We start from the raw sequence: 18,536 nt of genomic DNA, 5'->3' as shown, positions 1-18,536 counted from the left end.
CTTAACGGAGGTGGACTTAAGCATGCGTTTAAGTATCTTGCTGAACTGGAGCCTAAATGCCTGGACGGAAAAGCAAGCTTTCCTGCCTGACAGGAAGGTCAACAGATCTGAGCTCTGATAAATTAAGGAGGCAAGTTTGAGAGCTGAGGGTCCTTTATGGAGAACATCTGGCCCCCCACCTACCCTTAAAGAAAAAGGGAGCTCAAAGCTCTAGCACCTTTGCTGGTTGTAAGTGTAGCAGTATGGCACAGGGTGGGAAGCTGTTTCTCAAGTAACCAAGTCCCAAGCCAGTTAGAACTTTAAAAACTATAGCTAACCCCTCAAAATCTACCTCTCCCTATCTAGCCTCCTCTTTCGTCCCCTACTATTGCCACATGAACAGCTCTTTGCTGGGTAGTGCAACTGTGACCCAAGAGAACGAGTGGGAAGGCGTACAGTAGGTGGTCTGCCCACAAGAGCAGGAAGGCAACGGAGAGGGAGCCCATGCTGTGCCTGTGCAGCAAACAGAACTGATGGTATTTCCTGTTCTGTCTGGTGGCGAACAGGTCCCTCTGGGGAGGCCCCCACCTCTGGAAGATGACACTGACGACCTCCGGGTGAAGAGACCACTTGTGGCGAGAGGAAAAGGATCTGCTGAGGCAATCCGCCAGTGTGTTTCAGGCTCCCAGGAGATGTGACACCTCAAGGTGAATGGCGTGTTTCATGCAGAAGTCCCACAGCTGGAGGGCCTCTTGGCACAGGGCTGAAGATTGAGCCCCTCCCTCCTTGTTGATGTAAAACGTTGATGCAGTGTTGTCCATCAGGACCTGCACCACTTTGCTTAAGATCTGGGGAAGGAACACCTGGCAAGCCAAGCGTACTGCCCTGAGTTCCCTGACATTTATATGCAGGGAGAGTTCTTCCTGGGACCAGAGGTCCTGAGATTGCTGTGGTGGGCTCCCCACCCCAGGTCTGATGCATCTGAGACTAGGCTTATCAATGGTTCAGGGTCAGCAAAGGGTATCCCTTCAATTACAGATCCTGGGTCTCTCCACCAGGTCAGCCAAGTGAGGACCAGAGGCAGAATCGCGAGTATTGAGTCCAGATGGTGTCTGCTTGGGAAGGAGACGGACGCCAGCCACATCTGGAGGGGTTTGAGGTGTAGCCTTGCGAACTGCACCACGTAGGTACATGCCACCATGTGTCACAATTAGTTTGAGGCAGACCCAAGCAGTCATTACTGGGTGGATCATGACGTTGGAAATCAGGTCCAACATAGCTCGGAATCGGGCTTCTGGTAGGGAGGCTTTGGCCTGGGTCAATTCAAGCACTCCCCTGATAAATTCTATTCTCTGAACCAGAACAAGGGTTGACTTCTGCTTGTTTATCAACAGACCCAGCACCTGGAAGGTGGCTCAGACTGTACTGATGCTGGGTTGCACCTAAGCCTGCAACTGACCTTTGATCAGCCAGTTGTCGAAGTATGGGTAGACTTGTATGCTTTGATGCCTGAGGAAGGCCGCTACCACCACCATGCACTTTGTGAAGACCCGTGAGGCAGCCAACAGGCCGAAGGGAAGAGTGGTGAATTGGTAGAAGCGTTGACCCACTACAAACCTGAGAAATCTTCTGTTCCCATGGAAGACAGAGATTTGGAAATAAGCATTCTTTAAGTCGAGGGCGGCATACCAGTCTCCTGGACCTCAGGAGGAAATGATGGAGGCCAGGGAGGGCAGGTGGAACCTCAGTTTCTTGAGATATTTGTTGAGACGACGCAGGTCCAGGATGGGCCGTAGACCACCCTTGGCCTTCAGGATTAAGAAATATCGTGAATAAAACCCCTTCCCTCTCAAGTCTCAAAGAACTTCCTCTATGGCCCCACACGTAGGAGGGCTTGCACCTCCTGGACAAGAAACTGCTCATGAGAAGGGTCCCTGAAGAGGGACAGGGGTGGAGGGTTGGAGGGAGGGGTGAATGAAAATTGGAGGGTGTAAGCAATTGTTACTGTACTCAGTACCCAATGGTCCGATGTTATATATAACTACGCTGGGCTGAAGGGCGACAGGCGGTCCAAAAACAAAGGGGAGGGATGGATCTGGTGTCGAGACTGGTATATTGCCCTTGGACAGACCTTCAAAAGCCTGCCAGGCCCTTCCAGGATATCTATGAGAGCCTGACTGGGAAGCTGAGGTAGGAGGCGGGGGTTGGCGTTGCTTAAAACCCTTCTCTTTTCTTTTGTAGGGCTCCTGCCTGGAAGACACCAGGAACCTGGGGGCGGGAAGGGGGGTGGCTGCTGAGGCCTAAAGTGCTTCCTGAAAGCTGGAACCGTGTAAAGGCCCAAGAAACAAAGAGTGGCCCTTGAGTCCCTGAAGCTTCGAGTTCATCTGTTCCGAGAACAGGGAGGTGCCCTCCAAGGGGGAGTCCTGGATGGATTGCTGAACTTCGTGATGGAGGCCAGAGGAATGGAGCCACGAACAGCACCTCATGGTGGCTGCCAATGCCATAGTCCTGGCTGCTGAGTCGGCTGCATCCAGAGTCAGCTGGAGGGAGGTCCTGGCCACAGTCTTACCCTCCTCTAAGATGGCCAGGAACTCCTGTCTTGACTACTGCGGCAGGGAATTCTTAAATTTGGACAACGAGTCCCACAGATTAAAATCGTATCTCCCCAGCAGAACCTGCTAGTTGGAGATACGTAACTGGAGACTGCCCATCAAATAAACCTTATGTCCAAACAAGTCCTGTCTCTTGGCCTTTTTATTTTTGGGATAGCATTCGACTGTCCCTTTCTGTCCCACTCATTCGTCGCCAACACTACCAGGGACCCCAGCAATAGGAGTGTGAGTAAAACTACTCAAACCCACTGGCTGGGACATAGTATTTCTTCTCTGCCCTTTTTTATGTGTGGGGGGGCAGAGAAGGAGTCTACTACAGTGTTCTGATGAGGCCCATCACCACTTCGTTAACAGGCAAGGCCACTCTGAAGGGAGGAGCTGCAGCCAGGATGTCGATTAGGCTGCAGCTGTGTGCTGACTCCTTAAGCTCCTCAACTTCCAAGCCCAAGTTCGCAGTTCACCTTTTCAGAAGCTCTTGGTGGGCCCTGAAGTCATCCTGAGGGAGCAGGTTACTAGGGCCTGCAACCGCCTTGTCCGGGATGATGAGGAGGAGGCCTGAGCCAGAGGTGGCGCTCCCTCGTCCTCTACTTCCACCACGTCCTTTGGGGCCATTTCTTGGACATCGGCACTGAGGTCAGTACCAGAATTAGGGTCTGGTGCTGGATGGGAAGAGACGATAGCTCACCTTTCTGACATCACTGAGTATGAACAATGGTAAGGGGGGGGCCAGGTGACAGGGGAAACCCCCAAGGACTCCAGTACTGCCACACATCGGCCAGTGGCCTGGTGGCCAGGCACTGGCAGAAGGGCTGGTACAGTAGTCTGGTGTGTAGGCTGGGTACCGGTAGGTTTTGGGTGGAGCAAAGGATTCCACTTCTGACTCTGAAGAGGAATCTTCCCCTGAAGATCATGGCAGTGCAGTACCTGCTTCTGCGATACCAGGGAACTGGGGACCGCTGCATCGGGACCATGGAGGGCTTGCCCCTGGATGGCGCTGCAGTGGTCAGTGCCATGGTGGAGCTCACCGCACCTTGCTCCCTGTTGCCTTGGCTGATGAGGGGAGTTGAGAGATCGGTGGGATCGGAAGGGACAGAAGGCCCTTTGCCACCTGGAAAGCCTCCTGGGTTCAAAGGGGCCAGCAGACACCTGACCCCATGGCTGCTCTGGGGAAGTCAGTGGTGGATCCTGTATCGGACTCAGCTATCTAGGCAGAGTCAGCGGCGCAGTCAGAGGCTCAGGGAGGATGAGTGGCCCAATATGGGTCTCACTACGCTAGGCACTCCCCGCTTGTCCCTCTTCTGTACTGGAGAATGCCCTCTCGGTGCATTGTTTTTATGCCTCTTCTTCGGCACCGAGAATGGAGAGCAGTGCTGGGAAGAACACGGTGCCAGGGAAGCACTCTACATGGATGTCAAGGTGCTTGGCACTGATTTAGCATGGCTGAACTCTGAGGCTGGCCTCAGGGCCTCCTCCATAAGAATGGCCTTCAGCCAAATATCCCTATCCTTTCTCGTGTGAGGTCTGAAGACCCTGCAGATCTGGCGCTTCTCTTTAACAGCAGACTTGCCCAGACACATTAGATAGCTAGAGTGCCGGTCTCTCACTGGCATCGGCTTGCCTCATGGGGCGCACGGCTTGAAGCCCAGGGACTGGGGCATGCCAAGCCCATGGGGCAAAAAGTCCCTCAATGACAGAGTCAACTACTAACACCATTCTAACTCCATCTAAGAACTATATATACTAACTACAATAACTATACAAAATATGAACAGAGAAAGTCCAAACCACAGGGAAAGAAGCCTTGCTACAGCAAGAAGGGTCATTCCAGCAACTGTCACAGAAGGAACTGAGAGGGCACAGGGCCAGCGGCACCCCTTATACTGATGCATGTGTGTAACACCAGAGGGCGCTAGAGCCGGCCCAATGGATACCACCAAAGGGAAAATCTCCAGCAACTGTGCGTGTGGCGCACACACACCTAGCATGGAATGGACATGAGGAAGCACTCGAAAAAGAACAGCAAAGCCTTTCATTGGGGTTTAATTCACTAATTTAAACAGATTGGGAATTATATTAATTATAGCACAACAATCTATTTAGATGCTAAAAATATTAATATAACAAAACGGTACCACACCTATCTTAAAAGCCCTAGGTGCTTTTGACATAAGATCACAAAAACAAATAATACATAGTAGCTAATAACTAGCTTTCCCTCAACCCTTCCCCACCACCACCTACAAAAATCAATCAGCAATCGAAAATCTCACTATCATTCAATATACTTAGCAAGCACACAAACCATACAGCTCACTCGGGCTCTACAGTAGGATCCACACAGACAGAGTCTCGTATGCCACATAGAACACCAATGAAATCAACAGGGCTTCACATGGGTGCAAGGGTCTACACATGTGGATCTGATTGCCAAGTTGGGGACTCTCACATTTAGAGCTGAGAACATGGATATTGTTCCTTTAGAATTTCAAAAAAAATCCACCATGCCCCTCTGGTTACATATCAATAGAAAAACAAATTCATCCTCCTGAATAACCTGGGATGAATTTGCTCCCATATATGTAAAGTCTTTAGCTTTGACTTCTTATATCAGTTACTGTTGGTCACATTAATATGGAAATAAATTTAAAAAACCCACTAACACACTAACCCTTCACCTTGTATAATCTGTTCATGAAACCTAATACCAATAATGTTCCCCATGTGCACTGTGGGAACAGCACCAAAGGCCAAGTGATTTTAACTATCTACTTACTTTAGTTGTAAAGGAGCCAGTTTTTGCATAATGATTCAGCATCTGATCACAATGTAGGTTATGGTAATTAATTGCATCCTTTTTTATAGTCCAAAAAAAGGATGTCTCTTCATTTCTTACCATCCTAGACTGGCACAAAAAAGACCCTGTATTATGATTCCACAGATTTAAGATCAAGGAAAGTTTTATTAATATATCCAATACCAACTGCTCATTTTCTGCAGTATATCAAAGTTATACCCACGACTTCACTTTGTGGGCACAGGAAGCTGTGCATTGGCATAGCTGTGATAACTTAGTTGGGAGAACATGTACAGTCACAGAGCCTTTTAATTCTATCTGCTCCTTAGAGCATTTCCAAAGTGAATTCCTCTGAATAACAAATAAGGGCTTCTTGATGTGTGTATGCACGTATGCTCTTCTGCCTGCAGGACCAGTGGAATGTTAAGGCTCCAGGACATATGTATATATTTTTGAGAAACTCCCAGTCCCAAAGAAAATAGTAAAAATGACAGTTGCTTTGGAGGCTCTCGTGTCATCTGCTCAAGCCCCATTTTTTTAATCAGGTGACTGACTGGCTCATGGTGTGATTTTCTAGACTGCTCATTTGTTCACAGGGTAGCATCACTAATATCTTGAGCATCCATTCACACAGAGACATATGTGAGCTGCTGTAGAGACAGTCATCCTTGTCTTCCAGAACTATATGATCAGTGAAAGTGCAACACAATAGATGGCCAAAATAACTTGGTAAAGCTTTGTATGAGGAGGTAGTAATGGCCACATAACCTATCAAATATGTGCTCTCTTCTGGACTAGGATAAACTTAATGAAATGTTGGTTGTACAGTATCAGTGAGTTACAAGTGACTAAACTAGATGGCAAATAATACCCTGACAAGTATAAGATTCTTTCGTAAGCCCCATGGGGCCATCTTCCTACTTCAGTCAAAGGAACAACTGCCAGTGGCTTCACTCGGTATGCTACTGGATTAAGTACATGCAATAAGTTGTTGGTATGTGTGGTGTGTAAATGCAAATGATTAACTAAATGATTAACTAATAAATCAGTCAAGCAACTTCCCTGAATGGCAAGACCACAGATTTGGTAATCCATTAATAGACTGGCCAGTGCACAGTTAATTTGATGTACAATAAAATATAAATTACTTCAGTAGGGGCTGCATATACATTTGATGGGCACTGCATACCAATCTGCTAGACCAAAAATACATCCCATGCTGTTACTGGGCCAAATTCTTCCTACTGTAGATGCACTTTAGCTGGCATTTCCTTCCGCTATCCAGCGGGCAAATTTTTGCCTTGCGTAACTCCATTGAATCCAGGCAGAAATTGGCCCACTGTGGCTGGACAGTAAAAGGAAGTGAATTAAATGAGACAAAAAAATAAAAAAAAACTTATCTTACACATATTTTTTAAAATATACTTCAAGAAAAACAATAAGTACATATGTAATCCTACCATTACATCATGAATGTCATCTGAACTGTCAAGGCCAGAAACTTCTTCACACAAGACACTTCTTTTGCCTTTAAAAAAATCATGTAACAATAATACAACATAGATAAATATATTGTTTTAAAGCCCACAGAAGTTCTGAGCAATAGGGAGTTACATCTACAGAGTGCTAGCGGTAGACAAGAGCCCCCAGTCCCAGACAGATTTTGTGAGAGGAGCTATGTGCCCTATAAAAGACGCTCTACATTTATTTGATCTCCCACGACCTGTAGGCTGAGAACATTAGCAACCATAAATTAATTTTTTCTTCAATAAATATGAATATTACACACAAAACCATGTAAAAAGAACATTAAGTTTGCAAAATCAAACACTAAAAAGTTAGGAAATGCCAGCATTAAGGCTGCCCATGCAACCCTAATTCTGCCCATTGTGCATATGCATTACGATGCAGTCTTTAATTACATGATAACATACTATTTTTTCCAGAGAACCAGGTTAGATGGTGCTCACAAACTGAGCAGCTATACAATATTTTGTTTTATCCTCATTGTTAAGTGACTCCATGCTATCTGTACTGCATGCTACTCAAATCCTGCTCTGAAGCCAGAATTATCTATTTCCTTGTGGGCTTTTCTACAGTACTCATCGCTATAGCATCTGACTGCCTCACAAACATTACTTTATTTTCACAACACTCCAGTGAGATGAGCGGATATTCCTAGAGGATTGCACTTGCACACTTTCTAACTTTTGTGGGTGGAATTTATTACATGCTGGGGCTCTTGCATTCCTCTATTCCACCCCACAAGCTCCCTGTGTACCACCCTTCTATCTCCCTCTATGTCAGGGACTCCCTGCCTCTCCCTGCAATCTCCTCCCTGATATGGGTTCTGAGTGTTCCACATTGTCCCCTCCACCCATACCAGCGTCCCCCCTCCAGATACACTGGAAGACTTTAATGGGAGCCATCAACCAGTTATTCGATCTCCAGACAACTGCAGAGCTGCCTGAAGCTGTGGTTGTGCTAACCAGATAGCAGGGTCTCCAGGTATCCCCCATTTTCCCTCTTTCCATTTTCTAACTTTCCTCAAAATCAATAGGTTTCTGTCCACTGATGCCTAGAACACTCCCTGCAATTTTGGGATTGGAAGTGGCATTCACAAATTATCACATTTCAGACAGACAGACACAAAAATGCCATCAAGTTGAGTGTAAGGCCTTCACAAGCGTGGCCATTTATTCCAATTTTAGCAATAGAGAACTGAGGCACAGAGAAATTAATTAAAGTCACAAGTATCCACTAACTTTGGGTGCCTAATTTCAGACACCTAAGACCTGATTTTTCAGAGTGTTTAGCATTATATAGCACAGCTCCCGCTGACTTCAGCCACAGCCGAGTGCTCAGCACTTCTTTGCAAGTTCGACACCAGTGTATCAAGTTGGGCACTCAGAAATGAGGAACACACAATTAGTGACCATCTGTGAAAAGTTGGGTGGAGGTGACTTGCTCAGCATCACATGGGAACTCTCTGGTTGAGACAAGAATAGAATCCAGTTCTCCAGTGCACCCTCAAATTGACTTTACCATGAGACCATCCTATTTCTTCCTGCAGTTTCCTGCCTCATTTATTAGACAGCTTCCAACTTCTACAAAAAATGAGGTAGGAGCCCTACAGACAACAGACTCATTCACTACACAACCCACTGGCTCCCAGTGCCAATTTTCCTCCCTGGGTTCTTCATACAATCTCAGTCTCCACCTTCCTGTGGCTCCTTGTTCAAGCTTCTTTGCCCAGCCAGTTCCAATTCTCCCCATTCACAACAGCTCCCTATCGGATCTGTCTACCCTACCCCCGCCACTGTTCCTCGCAGATCTCAGTCTCCTTGACCAACTACTCCCAGTCTCCCCATCATCTCTAAGAAGTCTCTCCTGAGCATGTCAGAACTGCAATTTTTCAAAGGGTTGGAACTTGGCCAGATATGGGCAGATTTTCATAGGGACAGCACAAGGCACATCCCTGATACAAAGGCCACCACCTTGCCAAATTTCAAGTCTCTGTCCCAAACCATAGGGATGCTAGACCTTCTCAAAGAAAAGGTCACCAGAATGTTTTTAAGATGGGCAAAACCATTGTTTCCCCTAACCTTGTTCTCAGAAATGGCCTAATCATTTTAGCTGAAACTCTCCTTCAAAAATGCAGCCTGAGGCAGACACCTGGCATGGAAAATTTCAGCCCAAACAATTAAAGTTTTGAAAAGTTACAAACTGAAAACAGGGCCTTATAATGGAAAGTGAAGGGCAACCTTAATTATTGGTGCTATTACTGGTGCCACTTATAATATTCTGTGCCAGGAATCATGCCTCTTCACTGGTTGTTTGCGATTGGCCTACTTGAGATATTAATGTAGAGAAAGTACTGTCTGTTGGCCAGAGCAAAAGACAGATTCCTGGGTTCTGTTCCTGGCTCTATCACTGACTTGCTATGTTACTATTTACCATTACTAACTGCTTGGGTTTATAATATGAACTTCCCCCCTAGACATATTATAACCTAACTGTCCATTAGGAAGTATTTTATACCTACCTCTGAAGCAGCTGATACGAAAACTGTTACAGACAGCATAACTTGCTAAATGGACCTCTGCCCTGATCTAGTCTGATAATTTCTATGTTCCTATCATCTTGTGAAGTCACTTAACTGCTATGTGACTCAGTTTCCCCAACTGTATAATGGGAATAATTATGCTCACCTGCCTCCAGCAGTGAGGAGGCTTAGTATATTATTATTTGTAAATAGCTTTATGTTTGTTGGAAGAAAGGTGCTACAAATGCAGGGGGTTGGACTAGATGATCTCCTGAGGTCCCTTCCAACCCTGATATTCTATGATAATATGATTAATGATGTCAGGTCAGGCTATGCCTGCTACAGTAATGAGAGTAGATGGTACTACCTGTGGCTCATCAAACCCACTGACTTGTAGGAGGGCATAAGGCTAAGGAAGCAACCCCTGACAGAAAAGCCCTACTGCCTTGTGGGTGAATTCAGGAGAATGTAAGGCTAGGAGAGCAAACTCAGACAGAAAATCAGGAGTGGAGGCCCTAAACTGTCAGGTACTAATATTTTAGTATCTTTCCGGCAACTCCTGCAGTGGATCGGGTACAAGATGTATTGGTTCTGCCTCTCCTCTGGATTTTACCAGTGACGCCGAGAGGGGGGTCCTGATGCATGGGCAACTCAGGGCCTCCATATCATCTGCCCAGGCTTGCACCTTGGAGAAATATTCCAGCTTCACCTCAAGTGTCGACACAACATGGGAGGCAGTAGTCACCGGTTCTAAGCTCTTACTTGACTGGCGTAGAGTTGAGCGCCAGGGGCTGTCTCCGCTGGTGGGAGAGATCATTGTATTTCACTGGATAACAACCGCCCACCATAAAAACTGGGCAGCACCCAGACAACAACTGTGGTGTTGTCCTGCCACAGTCTGCCTTCAATGGGTGCTGGGAGCTTAGACTTTTATAACTTGACAAGTGGACTGTAACCAACGCATCAGGCAAATCAAGAAAAAGAAAGAAAACATCCTTAAAGATAGGGTGCTAGAATGTTTGCACCATGACAACTGGATTATCTGAGGACCTTCAACAAATCAACGATGCATGTAAAACTGCTGCGATCAATGACAAGCTGAAACGACAATGTGGATATCGCATCCCTCCAAGAAACATGGCTCCCATCAAGCTGATCTCTAAGGGGAAAAAAGACTACACATTTTTCTGGCAGGGGAAAAACGCTGAAGAAACGCAAGAGCATGGAGTGGGATTTGCCATCAAGAACTCACTTCTATGGATGATTTGTTATACCAATAAATTAAAAACCAGCAGGATCTTATTAAAGGGAAAAAGGCAAAATACCACATTTATTGTGAATACAGAAAGAATCATAGTAAGCAGTTAGTTACAGCTATAACATTCCATTCAATCTCATATTTATTCACACATTCATACACACACAGGTTCTGCAAGGTTGTTATCATAGTTACCAGCCTTAGAGTTGCTCATGCCAAGCCACTGGCCAGGTGGCCTGGACATGAGGAGGGAGCAGGGCCTTGTCAGATGCTCATCTGATGCTCCTGGAAGTTGGTTTGCAGAATCAGACCCCAAAGTTCTCACTTTTTAGAGTCTATTTTTATAGGAATTTCTTCCTAGGCCAGTCTATGGGAATTGCTTCATCATGCTGTTGCTGAATCAATCAGCAGATGGCACATTCCTGACGGCTCCATGCTGCCAGATGTTATCTTGTTCTTTGGTTCTCCCATTCTTGAGGCTGTTGGGTTGATTCCAGTCTGCCCTTCGGGGGTCCTCTGGTTATTTCCACTTGACGCCTTCTTCAGCCGATGGACACTGGATTCTTAGGCTGGCACCTCCCTGATCATTCAGTTATTATCCACACCAAGCATCCATCCACATACATCCTCTATCTCTATTTTAATCACAATTGTTAATACAACAAAAGGGCAGGGAATCTCTGGGTGCTGTTTCTGTTGTTAGAGTATTGCTTTGAGTCTCTCTCTCTGTGAATTGCTTTGAGAACAGACTCTGTCTTAGAATGTACTAACACAATTAGCAGCTTGCAAGTTTCACACATAGAGGGAGAGAAACAGTACTAAAAACCAAGAGACCTCTTAATTAGTAATACCCTGGAATTTAAACTATGGGGAAATCAAACTCATTTGTGATTTTAATACAGAACTTCTTTAATATGATCCAACAGATTGAGCCACGTACAAATGGGTCAGAAAGAATTTTGGCATCACGCTTGTTCACATCTGAGGGCCCAGTCAACCTTGTGAGTGTGTATGCCCCAACACTCTCCTCATCATTGGACATCAAGGACCAATTCTATGACCAGTTGAACAGCACCATCAGCAGGATTCCAAAACATGAATATGTTCTCCTGCTAGGTGGTTTCAACGCAAGGGGAGGAGCTGATCATGAAAATGGACCAACTGTCTTGGTCAACACAGAACTGATAAGATAAATGGAAATGGTCAGAGAGTGCTAGAATTTTGTTCCTACTACGACCTTCATTCTTCCACTCAAAGCCGCAACACAAAGTATCTTGGAAACATCCCTGATCTGGCCACTGACACCAACTGGATCTTATCACCACAAGGCATGCCAACCTTATGTAATCCTTTGCCAGGTGGAGCCAGTAGCAACCAGGGCCGGGTTCAATACCTTTTCAACAATACAACACAGAACCAGCTCAAGCCCCCACCCAGTAACCTGGGAAAATTACACACCATCCCTGGGTACCTGAGAGGCAATACTTCCCCACTCACAAGCACAGAGTCTGAGTGTAGAAAAGAAACTTTTAATGAAAGGAGGGAAGTCACCTGACATTAATTAGGGAAAATGCCACAAGCAGGATTCATAATCATAAAACTGTGAGCAGGACACCCACCCCAGAGTGCATGGGGCAGTGTCTTCTGCCTCGTGTTCTTGAGTCCTACAACCAAAAGTTCCTTTTCTGTGCCCCTCTCTGCTCCCTCGCCATACCCCACTCACAGTGGTTGTCTTTGGTCAGTGAGGACGAAGGGTTAAGAGGTGCATCTGTGGGAGTTCACCTCCCACTCAGGGAAAAAGGCACCTTGCTTGCTCGACCATCTGAGAACTCGCCAGCCGCAGTTCCTCTCCACTGGCCACCCTGCCAGCCATCATTCCTCTCTGCTGGCCGCCCTGCCAGCCCGCTGGCAACATCAGAAACATGTATGATGGGCTCAAAAAAGCTTTGGGTCCAATTTCAAAGAAGACAGCCCGAGTCATCCTGAACAGACTTCAGACCCTTGCAGCAGCGTCTATCCTGAATCACAGTACAGCTTCAGAACAGAACTGAAAGATCTACTACTATCAGCGTGACCTTTTGCTGAGAAAACTACAAGAGAAATGCAGAGAACAAAAAAAGCCCATTTACATAGGCTTCATCGATCTAACAAAGGCTTCTGACCTTGTCAGTAGAAGTGGACTATCTGCACTTCTAGAAAAGATTAGATGTCCCCCACAAGCTCTTAAGCATGACTCGGTTCTTCCATGAAAACATGTGTGGGACAGTCCAATATGACAGCTCAGTCTCCGAGGCTTTCCAGATTCATAGCCGGGTCAAGCAAGGCTGTGTACTTGCCCCAACTCTGTTTGGGATCATCTTCTCCTTGCTACTGGAACCAGCTTTTGGTTCCTCAACTGAGGGAATCTACTTGTAGACAAGATGAAAAGCTTCCTGATGGAAACCTGTTCTATCTTGCAAGACTTAGATCTAAAACCAAGACACGGGGGACCCTCAATCAGCACCTCCTCTTTGCTGATGATGCAGCCGTGACAACTCACACAGAAGCCCATCTCCAAAACCTCACAGACAGTTTTTCCAAAAGCCTGCCAAGACTTCAGGCTTACGAGAAGCCTAAAAAAGATGAACATAATGTGCCAAGGAGTTGAAGAAGCACGCTTCATCAAAATCAACCACTATGAACTCAAAACGGTGAACAAGTTCATATATCTGAAGGCCTCTATCGCAGCCAACCTCTCACATGAAACAGTTGTTTCTGAGGCTGTGGATGGCATTGTGTTCTGCATGGCTGAGGTTATGGGGCAAGTGACTCATAAAACTCTCATAAAAAAGCAACCTTCCACACAAACTTCCTCGTGGCTCGACTTTACAAAAACTAGACAAGCCATTTACAACACACACTTTGCTTCTCTACAGAAGAAAAACGACATTAAACTATCTAAACTGCTACATGCCACAAGGGGCCATAACAGTGGTTTCCTTAACTCACCCAACAATATTGTTAATCTATCCAGCTATACTCTTAGCCTGGCAGAAGAGTCTGTCCTATCTCGGGGCCTCTCCTTCTCTCCCATCACGTCCACAGACACAACACAGTTCTGCAGTGACCTAGAATCCTATTTTCGATGTCTCCGACTCAAGGAATATTTCCAACACACCACTGAATAGCACACTAACCCACAGAAAGCTTCCTACCAACACTACAAAAAGAAGGATTCTGGGTGGACTCCTCCTGAAGGTTGAAACAACAGACTGGACTTCTACATAGAGTGCTTCCGCCGACATGCACAGGCTGAAATTGTGGAAAAGCAGCATCACTTGCCCCACAACCTCAGCCATGCAGAACACAACGCCATCCACAGCCTCAGAAACAACTCTGACATCATAATCAAAAAGGCTGACAAAGGAGGTGCTGTCGTCATCATGAATAGGTCAGAATATGAACAAGAGGCTGCTAGGCAGGTCTCCAACACCACATCTACAAGTCATTATCCTCTGATCCCACTGAGGGTTACCAAAAGAAACTACACCATCTGCTCAAGAAACTCTCTGAAGAAGCACAGGAACAAATCTACACTGACACACCCCTAGAATCACAGCCCAAAATCCATAAACCTGGGAATCCTGGATGCCCCATCATCTCAGGCATTGGCACCCTAACAGCAGGATTGTCTGGCTATGTAGGCTCTCTCCTCAGGCCCTACGCTACCAGCACTCACAGCTGTCTTCAAAACACAACTGACTTCCTGAGGAAACTACAAACCTTTGGTGATCTTCCAGAAAACACCATCCTAGCCACTATGGATGTAGAAGCCCTCTACACCAACATTCCACACAAAGATGGACTACAACAGTCAGGAACAGTATCCCCGATAATGTGACAGCAAACCTGGTGGCTGAACTTTGTGACTTTGTCCTCACCCATAACTATTTCACATTTGGGGACAATTTATACCTTCAAATCAGCGGGACAGCTGTGGGTACCCGCATGGCCCCACAGTATGCCAACATTTTTATGGCTGACTTAGAACAACGCTTCCTTAGCTCTCGTCCCGTAACGCCCCTCCTCTGCTTGTGCTACATTGATGACATCTTCATCATCTGGACCCATGGGAAGGAGGCCCTTGAGGAATTCCACCAGGATTTCAACAGTTTCCACCCCACCATCCACCTCAGCCTGGACCAGTCCACACAAGAGATCCACTTCCTAGACACTACAGTACTAATAAGCGATGGTCACATAATCACCACCCTATACCGGAAACCTACTGGCCGCTATACTTACCTACATGCCTCCAGCTTTCATCCAGACCACATCACATGATCCATTGTCTACAGCCAAGCTCTAAAATACAACTGCATTTGCTCCAGTCCTTCAGACAGAGACAAACACCTACAGGATCTCTATCAAGCGTTCTTACAACTACAATACCCACCTGCTGAAGTGAAAAAACAGATTGACAGAGCCAGAAGGGTACCCAGAGGTCACCTACTACAAGACGAGCCCAACAAAAAAGTAACAGAATGCCACTAGCCGTGACCTACAGCCCCCAACTAAAACCTTTCCAGCGCATCAAGGATCTACAACCTATCCTGAAGGACGATCCCTTACTCTCACAGACCTTGGGAGACAGGCCAGTCCTCGCTTACAGAGAGCCCCCCAATCTGAAGCAAATACACACTAGCAATTACACACCACACAACAAAAACACTAACCCAGGAATCAAATCCTGCAATAAACCCTGATGCCAACTCTGTCCGCTTATCTGTTCAAGGGACACCATCATAGAACCTAACCACATCAGCCACACCATCAGGCGCTCGTTCACCTGCACATCTACCAATGTGATATGTGCCATCATGTGCTAGCAATGCCCCTCTGTCATGTACATTGGCCAAACTGGACATCTCTATGTAAAAGAATAAATGGACACAAACCTGACATCAGGAATTATAACATTCAAAAACCAGTAGGAGAACACTTCAATCTCCCTGGTCACTCAATAACAGACTTAAAAGTGGCAATTCTTCAACAACAACAAAAAAAACTTCAAAACCAGACTCCAACGTGAAACTGCAGAACTGGAATTAATTTGCAAACTGGATACCATCAAATTAGGCCTGAATAAAGACTGGGAGTGGATGGGTCATTACAAAAACTAATTTCTCCATACTAATTTCCCCCTACTGTTACTCACACCTTCTTGTCAACTGTTTGAAATGGGCCACCCTCATTATCACCACAAAAGTGATTTTTCCTCCCTTGATATTCTACTGTTAATTGAATTGTCTCATTTGACTGACCCCCCACTTGGTAAGGCAACTCCCACCTTCTCATGTACTATACACACACACACACCAGCTACTGTATTTTCCACTCCATGCATCTGATGAAGTGGGTTCTAGCCCACGAAAGCTTATGCCCAAATACATTTGTTAGTCTCTAAGGTGCCACAAGGACTCCTTGTTGTTTTTGCTGATACAGACTAACACGGCTACCATTCTGAAACCTGTCATCAGGAAAAGAGGCTCAACAGCTTTCATATGCGTTGCCTTCGTTGAATCTTTGGAATCTCTGGGAGGGACAGAGTCACCAACACTGAGGTGCTCAAGCAGGCCAGCATACCCAGCATGCAAACACTCCTCAGAGATGCCACTGCTGGCTTGGGCATGTGTGCCGAATGAATGATGGGCGCATCTCAAAGGACATCCTCTACGGCAAATTGACATCTAGAAAAAGAGCCAAAGGGTGCCTAAAATTGCGTTTCAATGATGTGTGCAAGCGAGACCTCAAAGAAATGGATAGGGATGTGGATAACTGGGAAGGTCACACTCAGGACCACAGCCTTTGGAAAGAAGAGCTCAATAAAGGTCTCTGGAGTCACGAGCGGTTCAGCTTAGCAGAGCTAAGAGCTCACAGAAGGCAGAGCCCAAAAGGGACGAAACATCATCTTTAAATGTGATAGATATGGCAGAGATTGTCTCTCTCGAGTGGGTCTCTTCAGCCACAGCCACGGCTGCCATAAAACCAATTAAGTAAATTCTTTACCTCTCAGGAGCGCATACCTATGGTCTTTAGAGACTGAAGGATGCCTAATACTACTATATGAATGCTTTTATAATAACTTTCTTGTATTAAATTAATCCTCTACTTACCAGTTATTTAACTACATAGGCATCTTTAAGTGTTACTAAATGCTCTTAACAACTAGGGATTGGGGATCAGAATGAGTACAAGCACAATTGTTGTGATTATCCATACAATGGCTTCATTGAAACAAATGAGGAGAGGAGTTCATCGGTAATACAAATTGGAGTGTGCAGGAAGGGATGCTCTTTACATTACAGCAAATGTTCCTGAAGCTGAAAGAATGGGACCCCTCATTTTGCTTGTGCTGGGGTTAGAATCACTAGCAAGGAAGTAGCACTTCCCTCCCTTTAGGTCAAACACAGATCCATGTCATAGAAGAGTCCAGTCTCAGCTTTTCTGCTTTACTCTCTGGATTTCTTTCTGTATGATCAAAAACTGGCATAGTAGGCTCGCATGTTTGTTGTCCTTCAGAGACTCTAGATAACATGTTCAGGTTACAGGAAAAAGAAGATTTATTTCCTAACAGCCAGACCTGCAAACTTAACCTACTTACCAGCAAGAGGCTCATCTGGCCCTCAGTATTACAGCCCCTGTAAACCCCTTTTCTTCTTTTCTCAAAATCAGAGACTGAAAGTGAAAATCTGCATGACTAGTTCTGATCATTTTGTGTTGATTATTGTTATGAGAACTACAAACATTTAAAACATGATAGGACATTTGACATAAAAGCAGAAAGCTATTTAGGTACTTTACCATTCTTCCCACCATCTTCACAATCAGCATCACACTCGTCATCTTTATTGTCCTGTAAGTCATTTCTTATGGAAAGCTTTCTCTCCACCCATCATTTTTACCATCTGTGGACCCTACCCAGTAATTCGTAGAAGTTTAAGGAAAAAAGGTTCTTTTCCTAAGATTGCAAGCAGATACTTTTAAATGAAAAACACAGACACTGCAAAAATATTATGGTTTATCTTTTACAAGTAAGGTCTACATCAACACTAGTGCAATGCCTTTGAAGTTGCGAGCACTACATTTTGAAAACAAGAGGGGAAACACTGAAGATGTATTCATTAGATTTCAGTGGCACCTACAACATGTTAGGAGCTGTCCACACACACAGGAACACAGTCTTTGTCCTGAAAGCAATCCCGCTGATTATTCCACAATAGTATTAAGCAATTTCCCTCCAGTAACAAATGGCTCGTTAGCACAGTGGGAATACATATCACCCAGTCACTTTGGGACAGCCAAATTAATGAAGGTGAACTGCAATGTTACAAATGAAATTTTGCCATATAGACAGACAGACATACATGTTTTACAGCATGAAATCACCATCTTATCTAGGTCAAATGGATTTATGTCTATATCTATTCTCTGTCGCAGGGTTTGTTCCCCTCAGCCTGTAAACCCCCGCAGAACTCAGCAATAACAAATTCCAGTAAGAGAAGAGCAAATGTATTGTAGTTCAGTGTGAGAACGATGTGTACTGACAAAGCTCTGGCGCGGGGGCAGTCTTTGTACAGTGCTATCTGCACTATAGCCCTGTCTAAACAAGAGGGAGGCTTTTTTTAAGAAATACCAACACAGTTTTAAAAACCATTTAGAAAACAGGGTTTAACAACTTAAAAAAAACTATTAGCTCATTGTGATCAACTTCCAGCTGGCCCCCAGGAAAAATATCATTGTTAGAAAACAGTATCGTAAATGGAAAAACAAACCACTAAAATCTATTGTCAACACACATACCCTGAT

At 45.4% G+C, this 18,536-nt stretch overlaps 1 protein-coding gene across 1 annotated transcript in view; it reads right to left on the bottom strand.

Moving 5' to 3' along the window:
- TTLL8 (tubulin tyrosine ligase like 8) overlaps nt 1-17,622 on the bottom strand; it is a gene marked incomplete at its 5' end in the record, with an annotated part of 50,589 nt that extends 32,967 nt beyond the window's left edge. Inside the window, 3 exons of the mRNA XM_074942382.1 lie at nt 5,365-5,493; nt 6,846-6,913; nt 17,532-17,622. Coding sequence (XP_074798483.1) covers nt 5,365-5,493; nt 6,846-6,913; nt 17,532-17,622 — 288 coding nt within the window. The remainder of the gene's footprint in view (nt 1-5,364; nt 5,494-6,845; nt 6,914-17,531) is intronic.
- Between the last annotated feature and the right edge of the window lie 914 nt (nt 17,623-18,536).

The sequence above is a fragment of the Natator depressus genome, chromosome 1 (genome assembly GCF_965152275.1).
Source record: "Natator depressus isolate rNatDep1 chromosome 1, rNatDep2.hap1, whole genome shotgun sequence".
Classification (NCBI taxonomy): domain Eukaryota; kingdom Metazoa; phylum Chordata; order Testudines; family Cheloniidae; genus Natator; species Natator depressus.
The sequence above is the reverse complement of the archived record's forward strand: the minus strand, read 5'-3'. Positions and strand labels throughout refer to the sequence as shown.